General features: G+C 29.8%; 1 protein-coding gene across 1 annotated transcript; it reads right to left on the bottom strand.

Moving 5' to 3' along the window:
* Positions 1-2,726: 2,726 nt before the first annotated feature.
* On the bottom strand, positions 2,727-5,178 carry LOC129302679 (aspartic proteinase CDR1-like). Its single transcript, XM_054941583.1, has 2 exons — positions 4,823-5,178; positions 2,727-3,513 (listed from the first exon to the last, which is right to left on the bottom strand). The coding sequence occupies exons 1-2, from the start codon at positions 5,176-5,178 to the stop codon at positions 2,727-2,729; spliced, it is 1,143 nt and encodes a 380-aa protein (XP_054797558.1).
* Positions 5,179-20,581: the final 15,403 nt, after the last annotated feature.

Raw genomic sequence — 20,581 nt, 5'->3', positions numbered from 1 at the left:
TTCTATTTAATATGTAATTAATAATTTTTTTTGGAGAGCAGTGAATGATTTAAAATTGTTTATTTTGTTCTTGTAAAATTATTGAAAGGTCAAACTTCTAGAAGAGATTCTACCAAAATTATTGAAAAATACTTTTTACAGCAATTGTGTCAAATAACTAGTGTAGAAAGAATAATGATAGAACTAGTGTAAAAAGTGCCCTGTCATTTTTTTATTTTATTTTTTGGAAGAACTTTCACTTCAATCTTATAAATAGTATAGAATGTCAAGACTTTTTACACCAATTGTTTCCACACCAGTTGTAGTAGTGTAAAAAGTGTGTGTAATGATAATTTCATAAATGAGTTAAATTGATTTCAGCTTTCTACACCTGTTATCATTACAATCGATATAACAAAGATTTTTTACACTAATTCTAAGAAGACCTAATGTATAAGGTTTGAAATAAAATTTAAAAAAAATAATAAAAAGAATTGTTGACTTTCTACATCGGATTTAAAAAGACTCCATGTAGAAAGTTTGAAAAAAAATTAAAAAATAAAAATTGTTGCCCTCCTACATTGATTTTTATGAAGCAATGTATTAAGGTACATATAAATTAAATAAAATTTTAAATAAAGACTTTCTACACTGGGTCTGCGTAAACTTGGGGTAGAAAGTCTCTTTAAATAAAATTTAAAAAAAAAATAAAAAAATTGGCTTTTCTACAACAATTATCTTGTATAACTAGTGGAGAGAAGTATTATTTTACATCAATTATTTTAATAAACAGTTCGAATCCCCTCTACTTGGTAAATTTTTGACTCCCCTCATCTCATATTGGCCCCCTCCCCTTACACTTTGGTATTTGGGTATCCAACTTCAATGCATCACATTGTTTTGGTGTGAAACTTGTACCATTAACTAAATAGTTGAATAGGATTTATGTTGGTGCTTAAATCACCTTAATCAAATATCAAATAGATAAGTGACACACGTAAAAATTTTGTTCTTGGTGCTGTCATAATAACAAAAGTTACTATCATGCAATAACATATAATGTACCATGGCACATGACATAATAAGAATATGTCAAAATGCATTGTGTGTTATGACACGAAAGATCCTTACTATGTTGTCTACCTTGAAAAATGTGCAATGTGCCGTGATAGAAGTGTTAAAAAAATGCAAAAACTAATCTTTTAATTTTGGCTTGTTTTGAATTGGTTTTCAAATTGTTCTTATTTCTCAGGCAATTCCAAATGTTTTTATTCTCTGATTTAGAATGTTTCTTGACTTCAATGACTTTGAAAATGATTATTGAAGTTTTGAGATCCCAATTTTCACTGGTTTTATACTTGTCAAATTTATTTTTAAACTTTTGCCATGATAATCTTCCACTATACTAGTTTCATCTTTTATACTATGGTAGAGACTTTTAAACTTATTTTTAATATTTTATACCATGATAAACTTTGAATATGATTAATCTCTTCTTAATTATCATGATAGAATAATTTTGTATCCTGATAATATGAGGAAACATGATAAGTCACGACCAAAAAGACACATAATTGGGGCATCAACATGATGGGCTAAATGAACATCACTTGTAGATATTGCTTTATGTACTAATTTCCATATGTAAAGTAGAGTTTTACAAGGAAGATATAATTAAAAAAAAAACTCCCAAATGCTTTCCTTTGCAAGGGGTGAATCCCTTGCATGATTGTTAAGAAATCAAAAACCTCGTTGAAGTATATAGGTGCTAGAATTCTAGTTTAATCCATCTAATGAATCACAGAAAGATGATGAAATTTTAATGATTTGTTAAATTGAATTCAAATCATACAAATTTCTTAATAAAGGAATATTCCAACTGAGTTGAGACCACAAGTTAATTAAGCCTGTGAATGAAAAGATTAGCTACTATGGATACATTAAGGGATCTGGCAATAGAAAGGTTAGAAGGAGATAACGAAAGCTCATGAGTGATGAGAATGGAAGCTCCATTGCCAACTTGCCATTTGAGTTGATCCATGAAAAGACCAGATGAATCAAAGATACCCTTCCAAGATCAAGAAGCATTGAAAGGCTTCTTCAATGAAAATTCATTGTGAGGATGCACTTGTACTTCAACTTCAATGTGTTACAAACCAACCAATGAGGTTTTGCTTGTAGAATTCGGCAAAATTTGCTTAGCAATTAGAGCCACATTTACATGCTTGGTATTCCTTAAACTTGGTAGGTCCAAACAACACTTCCTTTCTAATTAACCAAGGGAATATTTCTTTTGGTCTCATCAATACCCTACTAATTAAGCATCAATAAGACCACAAATTTTCTAGGTTTAATGGATGGACATGTTATTTGGATGAATTTTATCACCATGCAACTGAGTATTCTCTTCAACCAACATTTTTCAAACTTGAGTTTTTTAGTCAAATGAAATTGTTTTCTATTCAAAAGATAATTTCTTTGATTTGATGGTTATATAAAAAAAACGAATGAAGCTGATCAGATGGAGGAACTATTTAACAATTCTAGAATCGTGAAATCGTATGTTAAGCTGAAATTCTAATGTTTGGCCCAACTAAGTTGACATTTCATGTAGTATATGGATAAAATTTAGAAACAAAATTCAAATTGTACTTTCATCAATTAGTCAATAAACAACTACAAACACAACACTCCATTGCTAATTAATTAATATTAGCTTAAAATACGCCTCAATAATTTGAAACTAGCTACAATTTAGTGGGACAATTTGTTGGTATAAAAGATATCCCAAGATTTTCAAGGTCATAGCCGACCCAAAAGTTCCTTATTTGATAATTCCCGATGACAGACATGGAAACTTTAGACCTCAAGATTGCAAGACACCAAAGCTTATTATCAACTTCTACAAAAATATTTTCCTCTGTCAATCTCGTATCAACGCCATTAGAGAAGTGAAATATCACATCTGGTATAGAATCCAAGTCCCCAACACACATCTCAAAATCCCCACTTTTGCTTATGGGTTTCTGCACAATTTGACTCATTGTGTTCAGAAATGGGTCAAATCCTTCTGATACTAGCACTGATAAAGTGATCCCAGAATCCAGTATGACTCCTCCATCACCCTTTGGTTTGAGGTGAAAGACGCCATCTGGGATTGGAACTTTGGTTTGGCCTATACTGATTCCATCAAGAGTGACATAATATGCAGACTCCATGTCTTTAACTAATGGCGTTAGGCCAGTTTGGGAGATAGTGGCTTTAGATCCAAAGTATATTCTATTTTGTGCAACATGTCTATCATCTCGGATCACCAGGCAGTGTGAGAACCTTTTTATTTGCAATTTAGAGATGAGAGAAAATCGCTCTCGATTGAGGCCTATAGTGCTATCTTCATGGTTGAACTCTTTGGAAGCTCTGTCAGAGCAACCAAACATCATATAACCCACGTCTACTAAACTTGAACCATCTGGAGAGTCAAATAAGAATTTGTCATATGAAAGAACCCCTGATGTTGTTGTACCGTCTCTGAACCTGTTAAAAAATGTTATAAATATATATTAAACATTTAAATTGTAATTTGATTGATATGAAACTTTTAATATACATTGTTATAGTAAAATTTTAATGTATCCAATTCTAAATTTTTATTCTAATTTCATGGCTCATATTTTTAAAAAATAATGTTATATTTTGTTTTAATACAATTATTTCTCTGTTTTCAAATTAATATGGAATTTAAAAAATTATTACATTATTTAATGACAAAATGTTTAAAATATATTAAATAATGCATGAATGAAATTTAGAGAGAGAGAGAGAGAGAGAGAGAGAGTACATCGAAAGAAACTTTTTTTTTTTTTGACCAAAACATCGAAAGAAACTTGAAACTGAAACCATCTTATGCTGGCCCCAGTCAACTTCGCATCATAAGGCTTTGGAGATTGAGATGTTCATCAATATTATTATTACCCAATTTCAATACTTTCAAACCATTCAAATAACAGTTTGAAGGTTATTTTCAAGCGACAATAATTGACCCAAACAAGCTCCAGTAGCTAATTGAACTTTTGAGGGTTCAATTGTAAATTAACATCTAAATTATAGTTAGAGAAACATCTAGGATCGTAAATTTATTTATAGGGTAATGTTTTTCTTTAACATTTAAAAAAGGTGCATTAACATTCTTATTGCTCATAAAAGTTAACTTTCAGAGTTAATTGATCAGAAAATGATATAAAAAACTCCAAAAATTACATAAAATGATGAAAAAAATACAGCAAATGATCAAAAATTATATATTAGGACCCAAAAAATTATAAAAAATGACAAATAATTTTTATTCATCTTTTTCTGTAATTTTCAAGATTTTTCTGTGATTTGTTTTGGTTAACTAATGTTCAAAATTAATACTTTTTCCGTCCTAAATTATAAGATACTTTTAAATAAAATTTTACATACTAATAAACCTTATTAAATACACTTAACAACCTTATCTTTTTAAAATAAAAATATAAACTTTCAAAAATACCCATTATGAAATATAATGAAAAGAAAATGGATGAAAATTAATTATAGAGAGAGAAAGGTTAATATTAAAATTTGTGTATTTAATGAAACTTTAATCTATCTAAAGTATTTTATATTTTAGAGTGAAAAAACTTCTTAAAAAATGCCTTATAATTTGAGATGGAGGGAGTATTTGTTAACAACAATACTATTTTATGTTTAAAGAAAATATTGCACAAAAAATAAGTTTAAATTTCTAGATGCTTGGGGATATGTAGTTTAAGGGCTAATTTTCCATCTAGCCAAACTTTCGAATTAAGAATACTCACATTACCTCACATCATAGGTGCAGAGGTCAGTACCAATGCATGTAGTTCTGTGAGAACCAAAAAGAATACAATTTCCAGAATCACAAGACAAATTTGTGTAGGTAGAAGACGACCCAGGCAAGAAAAAGTATCCTTCTCTTGTCCAAAGGAAGTCAGTTCCTGTGTCTATGATTGCTGTAACTATGGCTGGTGGGGTCCCTATTTTGAAGTTCACTTTGTACTCATAGTGATCCGGCAACAACCTCATTGATATCTCCGGTGGTTGTTCTTCATCAGATTCCTGTGAGGAAGTTAGGGCACGCAAGTGAAGGTGATTCGCACGAGAAATAGAGCGACGAAGCAGAAGATAAGAGACGATCATGAAGGATCATGGAAGAGTTGAATAGGGGAGACAAGGGAGAGTTACGATGGATAAGTGAAATGGAGAAGTTATGGCCATTTGTGGGGTTCATCAGTGCTGAGAAGAGAGAGAAGATTAGGAAGAGGAAGAGAAATGTTGAAGAGGACATTGTTAAGTTTGACATGAGAGTATAGACATGATACTAGCAGTTGGTTGAATTAGTATACATATAGAGTATGTAATAGCATATGTGCAATAATACACTTATTGCATATGTACACAAGCTAATAATATACTCCATCCGGTCTCTATTATAAAGTATTTTTAATGGAAAGATTATTTGGTTCTTAATATAAGGTGCATATGGTCAGTTACTTATTATTATTTTTAAATTTTACCCTTGTTGTAAATTTAATTTTATGACGTATAATATATTGTGCATATCTCTTTTCTTATTTTTAATAGGGGTAAAGTTAAATTTTTTTATTTTAAGACATTTAATGAATTAACTATAATTACTTGGTTCTAGTGACTTTTTGTAGGAGATTCAGTGTCTCGTAATATAAGACACTTTGATAAAAATAAAATTTTATTAATTATGTTTTTCAAATATTACCCTTCCACTCTCTCTTTGTGCCTAATATTATTTCAAAAATTTAATGTGCTTTATTAAAGGGTATTTTTAAAAATTTACATCTTTTTTTTGAAAATATAAGGTTATAATGTATATTTAATGAGACTTATTGATATGCATAATTTTTTTTAAAAGTATCTTAAAAATTGGAATGAGAAAAATAGTTGAAAGCATCTTGTAATAAGAATAGGAAGGAGTAAATGTTTGCATTAATTCTTTTGTCTTTTTCTACATTCACGTAAGGTTAAGCTTGACATTTAATGTTGTTTGAATATTTAAGTCTGGATGCATGCATCTTTAAAAATTTAAATGGAAAGAGTAAATCTTTACTTGTTTTTGGCCCAAAAAAAATTTACTTCTTTAATTTTATAAAAGACCATCAATTTCTATTATTATTATTATTTAAATTTTCTGTTATTTCACATCCTCCTCCTCCCCCTAGGAAGTATTTTAATTACCTTTCATAATTATCTATTGTTATAGTTTAAAATTATATTACAGTTCAAAAATAAAACTTTACTGACATATCTTGGTAAAAAATAATTCGATTTATATAAAAAATAATCCCTTAAGTAGGAAAATATTTTAAGGACGCACACCCACCCACCCACACATATTAGTTTCACTAAAACATTACTATTTTTTTCCCATTTTCTAAAAATATTAGCTTGGGATTATGTTCTACGTTAATCGCAATAATAATCTTATAATAAATTTAAGTACTCTTATATGATCTTTAATTTCTATTAACTCTAATTAATTCTTAAAGTTAAAATTGCATGTTACATTACGCTACATTTTACCCTTTATCATTTTTTAACATTTTTGAGTTTGTACTTTTACCTAAATTACACTTCCTTCTTTTTATTAATATACAAATATTCCAGCAATATTTTGTCATTTATATTAGCAAATTTTAATAGCGTTACTTCAAATTAAAAGATTCAAATCGATAGTTGAGGCAAACATAAGAGACTAAATTGAAAAAAATTAACTTGAAGGACTAAATCAAGAATTGAAGAGAATTTGAGGGACTAAAAATTTTATTATCTCTTTAGTTTATTTTTTATATAATTTCTCTTTATGATACAATTAATATGGGTACTGTGGAAAAGAAGTTTTCAATATTACTGATTTTTTTTGTAAAGTGTTCTATATACTATCTGATGGAAAATATATGTGACATTTATATTTTGAATTGAAAGAAATGTTTTTAAAAACATTACTTAATTTTGTTAATTTATGTAAAATAGATTTAATTATGCAAAAGTACATATTTAGTTATCTAATTTTATATAAAGTTTCAATTTTATCCCTTAATTTTATCAAGTACTTTCTAACCTAACATCATTAATCTCAAATGATGGATCAACAATCATAATCATAATAAATAAATAAATAAATAAAAAGAAATCTATGGTTATCATTTTCATCTTCTTCAAATTGTTCATCAACATCATCATCTATATATTCACTATTATGATTATAACTATTAATATTTATATCAACATTTAAACAACTCTAAAATAATCACCAAGCTCTATCATTGGATCATGAGTAGAATTGTTAATATACTTAGGATTTCTAATAGACTGCAAAACCTCCTCCTCCTCTCCTTCATGCTGTATGTATATCTTCATTTATTCTTTCTTCTATTATCCGGTATTCATCATCTAAATGAATATCATCAAAGTTATATAGACAAAGATCTTCTATTCTCTTTGCTTCTTAAGTGCAAATTACACATTATCACAGATGCTAAATCATTCATCTTTTTTTATGCAAGCAATTCTTTTTTGGTGGGAATCTAGAAAAAAAAACAACTTTATCAATATTCTAATATTTAATATAGCAATGTAAATAATATTTTAAAATTTATAAATTATGCAATCTCAAAAGCAATATCCAATTATGTTCACAACCCGAAGAGTTACAACATAAGTTAAAAATGTGAATTACAATTTTTTTAAGTTCAAGGCAATCATCTCCATAAGAATCCCACCAATCTGCCATGGGCTTTTTTGCTTTTAAATCTTGTGTACTATCATGTCTAAACATGCCTCTTGCATAGTAAAAGTTATTTAATTGTTACTCTTATTTATTCCTTTTAGATCTTCAACCATTCTTGAGAGGCAACTATACGATCCTTCTTTAACCCTATAATCAACTTTGAAATCATGTTTATAGTAAAAGTGAGCGTTGAGATAGTATGCAGCTACATGCAAAGGCCTATGCAATTGAGTTTTCTACTTCTCATCAATTATGTTCAAAAATTACCAATAATTACAGAAAAATCATAAAAGGAAAAGTTATGATATAAAATTGCATTTATAAATTTAAATGCAAGAATTAAATTCACTACTTACCTTTTTTTGATATTGTTAAGATTCTCTTTAATCTTCTTCCTCATACTTTCCATTGCTTCATATATGAATCCCATAGTTGACTTCTCATCTGAGTTTACCAAGCGAAGAACTTTAACAAGAGGAGTAGCAACCTTGAGACATACTACAATGTTCCTTGACAAATGTCTGTTATCCAAAGCAGTTGTAGCTACTTGTCTTCCTTCTTTAGTGGATAGAAATTTACTATCATTCATCCCTTAGAACTAAAAAAATTTATCAACACTGCTTTATTTTCACTAAAACTCAATATTGTCAAATACACACTAGAAAAATTGAGTTGAAGCTAGTCTAATTAAGTCTAGACAAATTGTGATTTTCTTAAAAGACTAATGAGCATTTTTCTATTGTAAACATGTTATAATTCTTCTACTCTTTCTTATGGTTTTCTAATGCAATGTAAGTTCATTTTTATCAAGGTCCTCCAACATCAGGTCGATACAATGAGATGCACATGGTGTTCACAAGTGTTTTCTCCTCTCTATTAATATTTGTCTAGTTGTTGTTTTGTAGCATTATTTGTTATTATTTGTGTTGAACCTTAGTTTTGATGATTACAAATATTAGAGAAGATTGTGTTTAACAGGAATATATATATATATATATATGTGTTAATCAAGCCATTTAAGGAAATGAGGTATATGTATTGAAACTTTGACAAATCCTGTTCTTATTCGAACTTTCAATTCCAATTTCAAATTGTGTTAAATAAAATATTTGATTTTATATAACTTATACTTTCTTGGATCTTAAATCCTCGAAAATGTTGCCTTCTATGGAAACTTAATTATTTCTTAAATTTTTTGAGAAGCATAGAAGTTATTTATTGAAAGCTTGACAATATTGGTACTAGTGTCTCAATACCAGTACTATCAACTCTTTTTCCCAAACAAATGAGTCTTAATTGGTACAAGCTTTTTTTGTCACAACTTACTATCCTTATTGGTACTAAGCTCAACAATACTGGTATTATGCTCACATCTTCTAGTATATTTTCACCAATTCTATTTGTTCTATACCCATATTGTTATGTGCATATTAGTCATTCCTTTTCATATCAATACTAGTATTATTGGTATTAATATCAGTATTAACATAAAGATTTTTGTTCTATTTTACATTCTCTATTTTGTAAACTTTTGTTCTCAATCATTTTTTATTCATTTTAGTTTCTGGGCATTGCATTAGTCTAAAAACCTTCATAGATCATTTCTAAACACAACTTCATTTATCAATCATATACTTTCATGATTTTACACAACCCTTTGTATCCTTATAGCATTTGGCTCTATCATTATTAAACTTACTTGTCAGGGAGCACTAAATGCATATGGTCATTACTTTTCTTAAGTTGCTAAAAACACATAATGCCTTCATAAACCACTGTTTTATTGCCACTTTCTTTTAGAAACTCAAAAGAAAAGAAGGACGACATTCCAAAGGCTAACTTTATGAGTCTAACAGATTTATTCTCAACATAAACTATAAATATGACTCATTCATAAAGTGAATGCAAAGAAGTTATTTCGCTCAACCATATGCATTCATTTCTAACTAACTTCCTACTACAATATTCATTTTTTGTGAGCTTTATTGATTGTAAATTTATCTATTGAAAAAGATTTTAACAATAGTAGTTCATTTCTTGAACTTACTTTATTTATCCTTATTTTTTATATATAAAATAGAGAAACTTAAACTTAGGGTGTTTAAGAAAATATATGATTGCCTTTGTAAGGGGGGGTTACAAACTTAAGTAAAACTTTGAAATTGTACTAAGGCAACTAAGAGCTTAGCTTAATCTTGGTAAACTAAGTGAAAAAAATGTCAAGTGTAAATTAGGGACTAGACATAGGTTCAAGTAATTGGAGTCAAACAAGAGCAAATACTTGTGCAAAGCTTCTCTTCACCACAACAAAAACTCCTTTTATTAGCATTTCGTTTCAATGCTTTCGGAGCGTTTTGAAAAAGCTTCAAAAGGATGAGCTCCCGTATGTAGAGGAGTGTTTACAAACCGCTTCGGTAGAGGAGACTTATAGGAGCTTTTATATTAAGAAATGCTCTTGTAGGTCAATCATACGAGAGCTTTTCTTTCTAGAAAAGCTCCCATAGGTTCAACCATGCAGGAGCTTTTCAAATGCAAAAGCTCCCGTATGATGATCTATGAGAGCTTTTCTAAAAAGAAAAGCTCTCATAGGCTCGAGCATATGAGAGCCTTTTCCAATGCAAAAGCTCCTGTATGCATGATCTGTAGGAGCTTTTCTAGAAAGAAAAGCTCTTGTAGGCTCACTTTACCTACAGGAGCTTTTCTTATATCAAATGCTCCTGTAGGTTTTTTTTTCTTTTTTTACAAATTTCTTTTTTTCTTCTCCATTTCATCATTGTATTGCATGTAATAATTGATATTTCAAACAAAATTCAGCAATCCAACAATCCAAAAATGACAATACAGAATTTAAAAAAACAACTATCATTCAATTTTAAGTAAGAACTACAACTAAAGATCAAAGTATTTTTTTTACATACCAAAACTCAAGCAACTAACAATATAGTTTTCATAATATATATATATATATATATATATCTCTACACCTATACCTTTCCTACAAATTCTAACCACTTTGAATACCTTGTAAACATCTCATAACATATTTTGATCACTCCTCTATCAAGTCATCTGTTTCTTCCACTTTGTAAGATTTGCATCAAACATCTTCAAAGAACTATAAGATAAAATAACATATAATTAATTAAACTAGTTAATTATGCACATTTAATGAAACTAATTTTAAAATACTTACATTTTCTGGAATGACTATTTCTCCATGCATTATAATATCTTTCATGAATTTCATGGTGTTGTATTTGCATTCCTAATAATCAATTTGTTTTGGTCCCTATAAAAAGAAAAAAAGTGAATGCTCAAATTTTGCTACATCCATCCCTCTTGTATCCCAAGGCATTACATTTTGGACACTTATCTAACAATGCATGTGCATTTCGAAACAAAATACAATTATTAGGACAGACATGCATCTTTTCATAGCTCATACTAATAGAACACAACATCTTTTTAGCTTCATAAGTTTGATGTGGAAGCTCATTATCCTTAGGCAACATATCTTTCAATAATTTAAGCAAATCTATGAAACTCTTATCACTCTACCCATTAGCTGCTTTAAGGTTGTACAACATTAGCACAACTGATAATATAGTAAATTTAGTACAATCAGGATACAATGGCTTATTAGCATTAATCTTCAACCACTCAAACATTTCAAGACAATCCTTAAGATCCTCTTTTACCATGTTATCATCTCCTTAAGACGATCAGTCTCATATGTCCCAGTGTCTTCCTTACATGATCTATAGCTTGCACTATCTCTCTAATCACAAGTATAATTCTTTGTCTCCCCATGCAATGTCCAACATGTATAGATTTGATCAATCCCATAACAAATTAAATGATCCTTTAATTCAACTTCATTCACTCAGTTTTCATAACAACATTTTACGTTCATGGCAAAATGTAAATTCAATAAACTCATTAACTCCGTTCTCATATTTCTTAGACAAACGATTGGCAAACATCCATTTTCAGTCCATATCAATCAATTACTTTCAAATTTTTGGAGAACCCCACGAATTGTAACTCCTCACAATTCTACACTAGTCACAAAATTCAACAACTTAGAATTCTAATAAATTATGACAAAAATTACATGAAAAAGAAATTCATGGACTCAATGTGTTCCTAATAACTACGTATTTTATTTTATTAAAACAAAATCTAACACCAATGGAGAATAAAATCAGACATGCATAGTTATTTATTATTGAGATCTAATATATAAGAAGTCATATCATGAATAATCTGTCACTTTCGGAAGGAGACAATGAATCATTATTCCATGTGTGTCTCTCCATTATTATTTTCATTTGATAATCAAGAAATGTTAACAGTTTCACTGCTCCTATTAACAAATGGCTATTCATAATATTCTTACGAAAAGGTCATAAGCATTCATGTACAATATTATATTAAGATCAATATATTGTTTGTAACTTGAACCCCTAATACATTATAGACGAGGCTCTCAAATCAAGCATGGATATAAAAAAAATAGGGGAACATGGATGGAGAGTAAAATTACATGAAAAAGAAATTCGTGGACTCAATATTTTAGAAATTTACAATGAAGAGCCGCAGGTCACATACCCAGTGGTTGTTAAATGAAAAATCACAGCCAAAATAATTATGTTTTTTTATTATATTTTCTAGCATGATTTTCTTACATTGTATATCGGTATTAATATTAAAATTTTGTATTGATATATTGATGCACTGAGTGAAACCTTAAGCAAGTAATGAGTGAAAAGTTTTAAGTGCTTTAAATTTAAACTTTTGCCATTACCTTTCAACTTGATCATCTAAGTGCTTTAAATTTAAGTTTCCCAAATGCTAAAATCTCTGTCGTTTGGTTTGCCTATTCCCCTTTTGGTTTAAGCTGGAAACAGAGACGCACTCAATTTTGCCTACGTGGTTTCACTCAAAACGGAAAGAAGATTATATCAAAGCTTTTGTATAATAGAACATCCAGTTCAACATAAATGAAAAGAGCAACTCTATAAGCTTCATAAATTAATATATTGCAATGCCTATAGAAACTGAAACGTTACGTAATAAAACCGCTTTACACCTGGACAAAAGCAAAATATATGAAAGGAGTAAGAAATTGGGAGATGACAACTTGAGTTTCTCACGTAGGAATTTCGTGAAACAGTGGAAGGTATTACATGCAATCCAACAATTAAATAAAATTAAAGCTTCTTTCATGATGCAAAGCTGACTAAACAAGCACAAGAGCAGAGAATGTTGCTTTTAAAAAATTTCTAGAGACATAATTTTGTCAAAGAAATGAAAGGCATTTATATAAATAACAACAACAATAATAATGACCGATTAGTAATGAGAATGAAAGCCAACCTGTTGGTGATCTTGTAGTTGAACCACTGAAGCAATAGGCACCAATTGTGAGGCAAAATTGAACGTGCCCCTGTTTCCAGCTCAATCTCAGTTCAATTAAGTTTAACAGTAAGAAATCAAACAATAATAATTTAACTGAGTAGATACCAAGCAAAAGTTGAGCATTCGCCAGTCTCAAATGGGTTAGCTCATTTTTTAGTGTTTCCAGCTTTCCCTTCAACAATTTGCCACAGTAATAGTTATATAATTAGGGAGGGATGGTGGGGTGAGAAGAAATTGAATCTTTGAAGAAAGCTGGACAACTTCAAATCAAACACAACATGCCAAAGCAAGAATTTAGGTAGAATCAAACAAAAATGGAGCAGCAAAAGCAAACATATTAGAAAGCTCAAACAAAAATGAGTTCACTTCTTTAGTACGCATCTTCGAGCCTAGATTCAAGGTGATATTTTATAACATACCTGGATTGAGCTTGAATCACGGACTCGAGCAGCAAACAGATTAGATGATGGACGACAAACTTCTACATCGGAATGACTGACCTCCAGTTCAAAACTTTGGCGTCGAACCTGAAGCAACTAATGCCCAAACTCAGATCCAAATGTGGTCGAAGATGGAGCTGATCTATATTCAAAGAAATGGAGAGGCAGACACTGCACGCACGGGAGCCGTGAAATGTGCTATGAAGAAATATAAGAAAAGTTAAAAAAAAAAAAATAAAACAAGAGGATACGGGAGTTTTTCGAAGAGAGAGAGCTCCTGTAAAGTCTGACTTATGGGAGCTTTTCATATCATAAAAGCTCCAGTAGATATTCAGAAATTAAAAAAATAAAACAAAATAAAAATGTAGCATATGGGAGCTGTTCATGAGAAAAACGCTCCGGTATTCTCCCATTACCTACAAGAGCTTTTATATAAGAAAAGCTCACATAGGCGTTCAAAAATTAAAAAATATATATAAATATAATATTGTTTACAAGAGCTTTTTCAGTTAAAAATTTTTTCAGCTTGAGTAATTTATTTTTATAAATAATTTAAAATTAACAATCACTATGAATTTTATAATTTAAAATCTTATAATAAATATTATTATTTTTTATATATAAAATATCAAATATAATGTTAATAATTTTATTTTTCAAAAAAAATTAATTATATAATTTCACTTTCCTTTGCAAAATAATCATTTATATTTTATAAGTATTTAAAATTTTTAATGTTTTATTTAATTGTTTTTATTTAAGTAACTAATAGGAGTGTTTGCATGTAAAAACGCTCCTATAAGCTAAAAATCACATATAGGAATGTTTTATTTATTAAAAGGCTCTCATAGATTCTAGCTTACTGGAGCATTTTCTTTCAAAATAGCTTCGATATGTTTCGCCTTTTCAAATCAGAGTGTTTTTTATCAGAAAAGCTCTTATACGCATGTTCAGGTAGACCTGTTTTGTAGTAGTGCTTCCTTTCTCTTAGCTTCATTTGGTGATATTGTTCCTAACCTGTCTTTTAATTTTGCATTATTTTGTTCAAATTCTATTTAGCCCAATTCACCCCCCTTTTGACAATTTTACAATTTGCACCACATTTTTCTCTCCTACTTTTCCTATAACATCATCAAATATATCAAAACTCTACCAACTATCTTAGAAATATTAAAGGTGTCTAATGAATATAAAAATTTTGTCCCTTTAGGACTGTTCGCTAATAAATTACAAATTGAATGCTTTTTTTTAATCAATCTACTAGCCAAACATGATTGAAAAACCTATTGTTATTCATTCACTCCTAAGTCGATCCTATAGAACATTAGTGGTTTTTACTTCTAAATTTAAGTACTTTTCTCAAATCTCATGATAAGGGGGCCTGAACCCATATTTTCCTATAATCTCGCCCATCTTTATAAACTTTAGATTTTTAACACAATTAAAAGAGATGGCACTTGTGTAAAAAAAAAAAAAAATCTAGCTCTTTCTTGACAAGCTTCTTCTTGCTAGTCTCTCTTAAACATTTGATCAATAGTTGATTGAGTCTTGCTCACATCCTTACTATTATCTTTTGAACTTTTCAAGAAATTCATGATCCCATTTTCCTTTTCTTGAGACTCACATTGTGCTTATTTATTTTGATCATCATCACCAACTTTGACACATATTTGTGTATGTGTTAACTTCATTTTCCTAACATCATCAGAAATACTGACACAAGCTTCAACATTTATTTTAGTGCCAGCTAAGTGATGTTTTGATTTGTAAATACCTCCACTAATAATTTTGCCACAATGTTACACCTCATTTTTTTATCATTTTCATCAATATCCATTCCAGGTTTTCATCCTATATCAGACCTATTACTAGCATAATTTTGCCCTCCAATAACAACTTTTTTTTACAATAGCTTCACTTGAAGACATTCAATTTATTATACTGACTACTAACCTTGTAGTCAACAAAATTCTCAAATAAAAAAGATGTTAAACAAAATTAGATATATAAAATATACTTCTTTATGTAAATATATTAACATATCATTTAATTTTTTATATTAACAATATGCTATAATTTATTATAGGATACTCTAATTTTTTGTGAAAATTGGATCACTCCCAATTTTTGTGAAAATCAACAAAAATCCACATTAAATTTAACAATATACATGACATGAAGAGAAAAAATGAAAATCAGGAAGCATCTCATTCTTGTTAAAATACCAAATTAGAACTTTAAAAAAGGGTAGCGTTCGATTGATCTTAATCTAATTCCTATGGCCTTGAATCCTTGACCAGTAGACTATATAGCAAGCTAACTGTTGTACCATTTGTAATGATTTAAAAATCACCAAAAAGCAAAAGTTGAAGAAGAGAAAGGTTACCTTAAAGAATTGATGAGAAGAGACTAGTGGTGGAGCCGCGCTCTTCCCTCCAACTCTTTAATAAAAAAATAAAAAAACTTTTCCTTCTTTCTTCCGTGCATGCTCTCTCTTTTGGTTATTTCTTCCCTTCAAGCGATTCAAGCTGCAACAGAGTCTTGAAGACTTGGATAGTAGAAGATCAATCAAGAAGCCACACAATGGAGGACGGCTACTGACCTTTTTTTCAGGGTTGTTTTATTGGGTTAGATTTTGATGCAGACTCCAATTCATTTGACTTGGCCTAAAAATGTCAAGTCTACCATTTTTTTTATGACTTTAACTGAGTCAGAATTAGTACCAAATTTATAATCAATTTAACTCATTTTTCCATGCTCAAAATGTTTACTTAGTGACTTTATCGAGTTGACAAGGCAAGTTAACAACCATGATCCCACTCAAAAAATTGCACAAAGATAAAAAATGAAAGAAAGTAGTCAATGCTCTATCTTTTTCATGCTAAATGACTTATAAAAAGCTCTAACAATTTTTTCTAGACGGAGACCTAAATTTTAAAGACACTTAACTAAGTTTTTTAGGGTTAAATCCCATTTTTTCTTTGAAACTATACCTTCAAGGACACCCGGTGTTCTAAACTCAAATTTAGTACATTCTTCCCCTTAAATGTGATCAATCTTCTTCCTCCTACTCAATCTCACATGAAGAAAACCCAGTCACCAAGAACTCTTTCATGTCATGCTCCCCTTACTCTTGCTCATGCATCAACTTCATCTTCCACCCTCATAGAATCTAGTTACGATCCCCATATCTTGAATTTATGAGCCTTAAAATTAGCATCTAATCATTCTTTGAAGGACTGAGGGTTCAAGTTTTGACTTTTGGTTTGAAGGTTTGAGGTTTCCATTGAAGCATGTTAGGAGCTAGGTTTAAAGGTTTGATTATTTAAATTTGGGGACCCATTTTCACAAGATTTATACTTATCAAATTTACTTTTAAACTTTTTTTACGTAGTAGTCTTCTACTACCCTAGTTAAATCCTTTCTACTATAGTAGAGTAGCTTAAACTCATTTTTAATCCTTTCAATACCATGCTAGACATTAAATTTGATTAGTTTCCTCTTAATTACCTTGGCAAAGTGGTTTTATGTTTAAGTTTCCTAGTAATGTTAAGATACATTACTAGTCACAGCTAAAAAGACACATAATTGATGCATGAACATGAAAGGCTAAATGAACATCACCTGTAGGGATCGTGTATCATCTCAAAAATTAACTCTTTGATCAATTAAGCTAACTGAGGCTAATTGAGTGAATTGAGCATAAGAATGGGTTCAAGGATAGTTAGAGATGGCTAATAGGCCTATTAGGTTTGCTTTTAGCATTTGGATCTGGCCCAAAAGGAAATTGAGCCACTTAGGCCCAATTGGAATATAAAATTTGGACAAGCCTTCTTTGTACCATCCAGCATGGTGATGCTCTATGCACTATAGCAGATGGCCAAAAATATAATTAAATGAACATGAGTTGCATTCAAAGAAACAAAAGGAAAAGAGGAAGAAAACATAAAAGAGTTGAAGGGAGCTTAGTTTTCTTTGTTAGGGCATGAGTTTGCTGGAGTTTTAGGGGGATTAACTGCTTATAGTCACCTAGGTAAGTTTCTCCTATCATTTATCTTCCTCTTTAGCTAGATTTTTTAGCAAAGGTTTACTATTGAAAATTATTTTCAGACCATAAGGCTTTAGATCTATACTAATTAGTTTAAATGAAACTAATAGGAGTTGTTTGAGCAATCTAATCCTATGGTTGATAATTTTATGCACCTACGTGTGTGGGTCCTCATTTTTGGATGAAAATAGTCTATTTACGTGATGTATTGGAGTTGTTGGGAGCCATTAATTAATGATGGTAGTTGAGTTTAAGGAAGTTAAATGGAGTTAATGGAAGTAAATGTACTTATTGGTTTTGACTAAACCTAAGAGGTTGGGAATTTTGGAAATTAAACTATGGAACTAGAGTGCTAAAAGTATGTAAATGGTAGTATTAATGTTGGTTAATGTTGTTAATTGTAAATTAACTACAATATTGTGTACCAATTGAGCTTGGGTAAAGCTCTAAAAGAAAGATTTTATTGAGGGATAACTTTTGAATTTTTAAAGGTTTGAGATAATTGAAAAAATTTAATTTTTTTTCATTACTTAACTTTTTAAAGGTTTGAAGTAATTGAGAAAAATTTAATTTGTGTTCGTTACTTATTTGATTGATTATAGGAACTTGTGAACTTGTTTTCAAACATGTGAAATTACTTTCATATTTATGATTATATATTGAGTTCATGTTTTAGAAATTCATAAATGGAAATGTGGCTCTTGAAAATGATTGCAGAAGATGATTTCAAGTTTTATGAAAGTAAATGAGATTTCGTGACAAAAATTATAATGATAAAAGTGATGATTGGCAATGGTGGATTCAAATGGGAATTCTTGTTGTTTCCTGAATATGATGAGATTGAATGAGATTTTGTGACATGGTTATATTATGTTGAATGAGAAATGAGATGTGTAATATGTGTAAGCATGAGTAATTTAGAGATGGCATGTTAAGTTTGTTAAGCATGTGATTATTGCATGATCATGATTAGTGCATTACTATAAAAATTAAAATATATTTTTTTTTGAAAAATTTATTAATACTAAAGAAAATGAATTATCACGATAGTCTTGTGAGGGAATTGTTCTAATGTTTATCTTAACATTACCAGAACACAATACAACTACTATTATGATAATTAAAATTAAGCATATCTTTATATTAGATTACCATAATAAATAAGAGTTTACAGTCAAAAAAAATTAAAATTCAGGATTTTGAGAAAACCCTTTTAAGATAGTGTTTGGGCTTAAACAATAGTTAAAACATAAATAAAAAAGACACGAAAGCATGGCAAAGAAAAGAATAACAATCAAGGATCAAATAGAGCAAATTTAGACATTGTCCATTTTATTCCATCTATTGCAGCGGATGGCACAAAGGGGGAAACCCTCTTGCTATGCATTGCGCTACAGCACACTACTGTTGTCATGATAGCTTTCCAAGACAAACTTCCTAAGAGCTAATTGAGCAATTCAAGTTTCCACACATAGCTACTTGAGCCACCTAACTATTGGTACTAGTTTTACAACCAAAATACCTTGTATTAAAAAATTGGACACCTGGGTGCAAAAAGACATTTTTCTATTTCAAAACATAATTCAAAGTGTCTAAAACCATAAATTGAATGCTAATAGCTCATGGACCACTTAAACCAACCCTTATGGACCTTAAAGCACCTAATATAGCATTCAAAATCATACACAAACATCTCATAAATATTTTGACCATCAAAACCCTGATTTAACCTTAATCAAGAGATAGATGCATAATGCAACATAACTATTCTTTAGCCAATCATAATCATACAGTTAACATAATAATGACACTTACACTAGTATTTTAGCCTCTAACAACAATTTCTATCACAATTGTAATATCCTAGGCTGATATACATCAAAACATCATAATCTTATGCAAGTGACCACAAAAATAATGCATGTCATAAGTTAGCATAAATATATATATATATATTTAGTTACACAAACCAAAAATAGAGAGCTATACAATCTAGCATTCTAAGTTCTTAGTAGTGACCTCCTTCCCCTTCCCCCTATAAAGCCTTCACAAATAAAATATAACTATATAGGTGAGAACAATGTTTCAATGATAAAATAATCTACTCTATCTACAAGTATGCTAGAATAGTAAATGAGCATGTGAAGTGGCTAAATAAAACAAGTTATTCAATTACTATCAACATACAAATATATATGCATCCACAGTAAATACATGATCAACACTGCCTTACTTCCTTTGACTAAATATGTGGGCTAACAACTCAATATCACAAGTTTATATAACTAGACTAGCCCAAGCCTACCAAGCCCACCAATCATGGGATACAACTCGACCAAACACACCTTCTCCCATTTTTAGACTATAGATTCGCATTCTTTAGAATATCGGGAGTGTCGTATGTCTAATCTATCACAACCATAGTAATGGGAATCCAGACAAAAAAAATTGAGCATTAAGGTCTCCAAAGTGACAATATACCATATGAATTTTAAATAATACAACCCTATAGTCTTAGGGTGAACTTCAACCCTCTCATAATGATCATGCACATATAACTCAATTCAACATGGCCACATTAACATCATGTTAAATTCAATTTCATTCACTAACATATCAATTCATAAACAATTTTGCAAACATATTTATACATATGACTTTGGCATAAAAACAATCTTTTAAACACACAAACATACACAAGTAGTAGCAGTGCCAAGACCCTGGGCTAAAGGGTGCAACATTTTTTAAAATTAATAATTTAAAAATAATTTAGTAATTTTTAAAATAAGCATGTACATACCTTACAATTGTACCTTGCATGACTTTATATTTTGGAATCATTAAGCAATCATCTCATTGTCGATGATAAGG

This window comes from Prosopis cineraria, unplaced genomic scaffold, assembly GCF_029017545.1.
Source record: "Prosopis cineraria cultivar Desert tree isolate PC_DT_omini unplaced genomic scaffold, ASM2901754v1 PC2, whole genome shotgun sequence".
Taxonomy (NCBI): Eukaryota; Viridiplantae; Streptophyta; class Magnoliopsida; order Fabales; family Fabaceae; genus Prosopis; species Prosopis cineraria.
Note: the sequence above shows the minus strand (reverse complement) of the source record. Positions and strands in the feature narration are given on the sequence as shown.

What these genes read in the sequence shown, in the direction of transcription:
- LOC129302679 (XM_054941583.1), bottom strand. Translation starts at nt 5,178, where the DNA reads ATGATCGTCTCTTATCTTCTGCTTCGTCGCTCTATTTCTCGTGCGAAT. An exon ending in CTCTGCACCTATGATGTGAG is followed by an intron (nt 3,514 to 4,822) that starts GTAATGTGAGTA and finishes ATTTTTTAACAG; the next exon opens with GTTCAGAGACGGTACAACAA.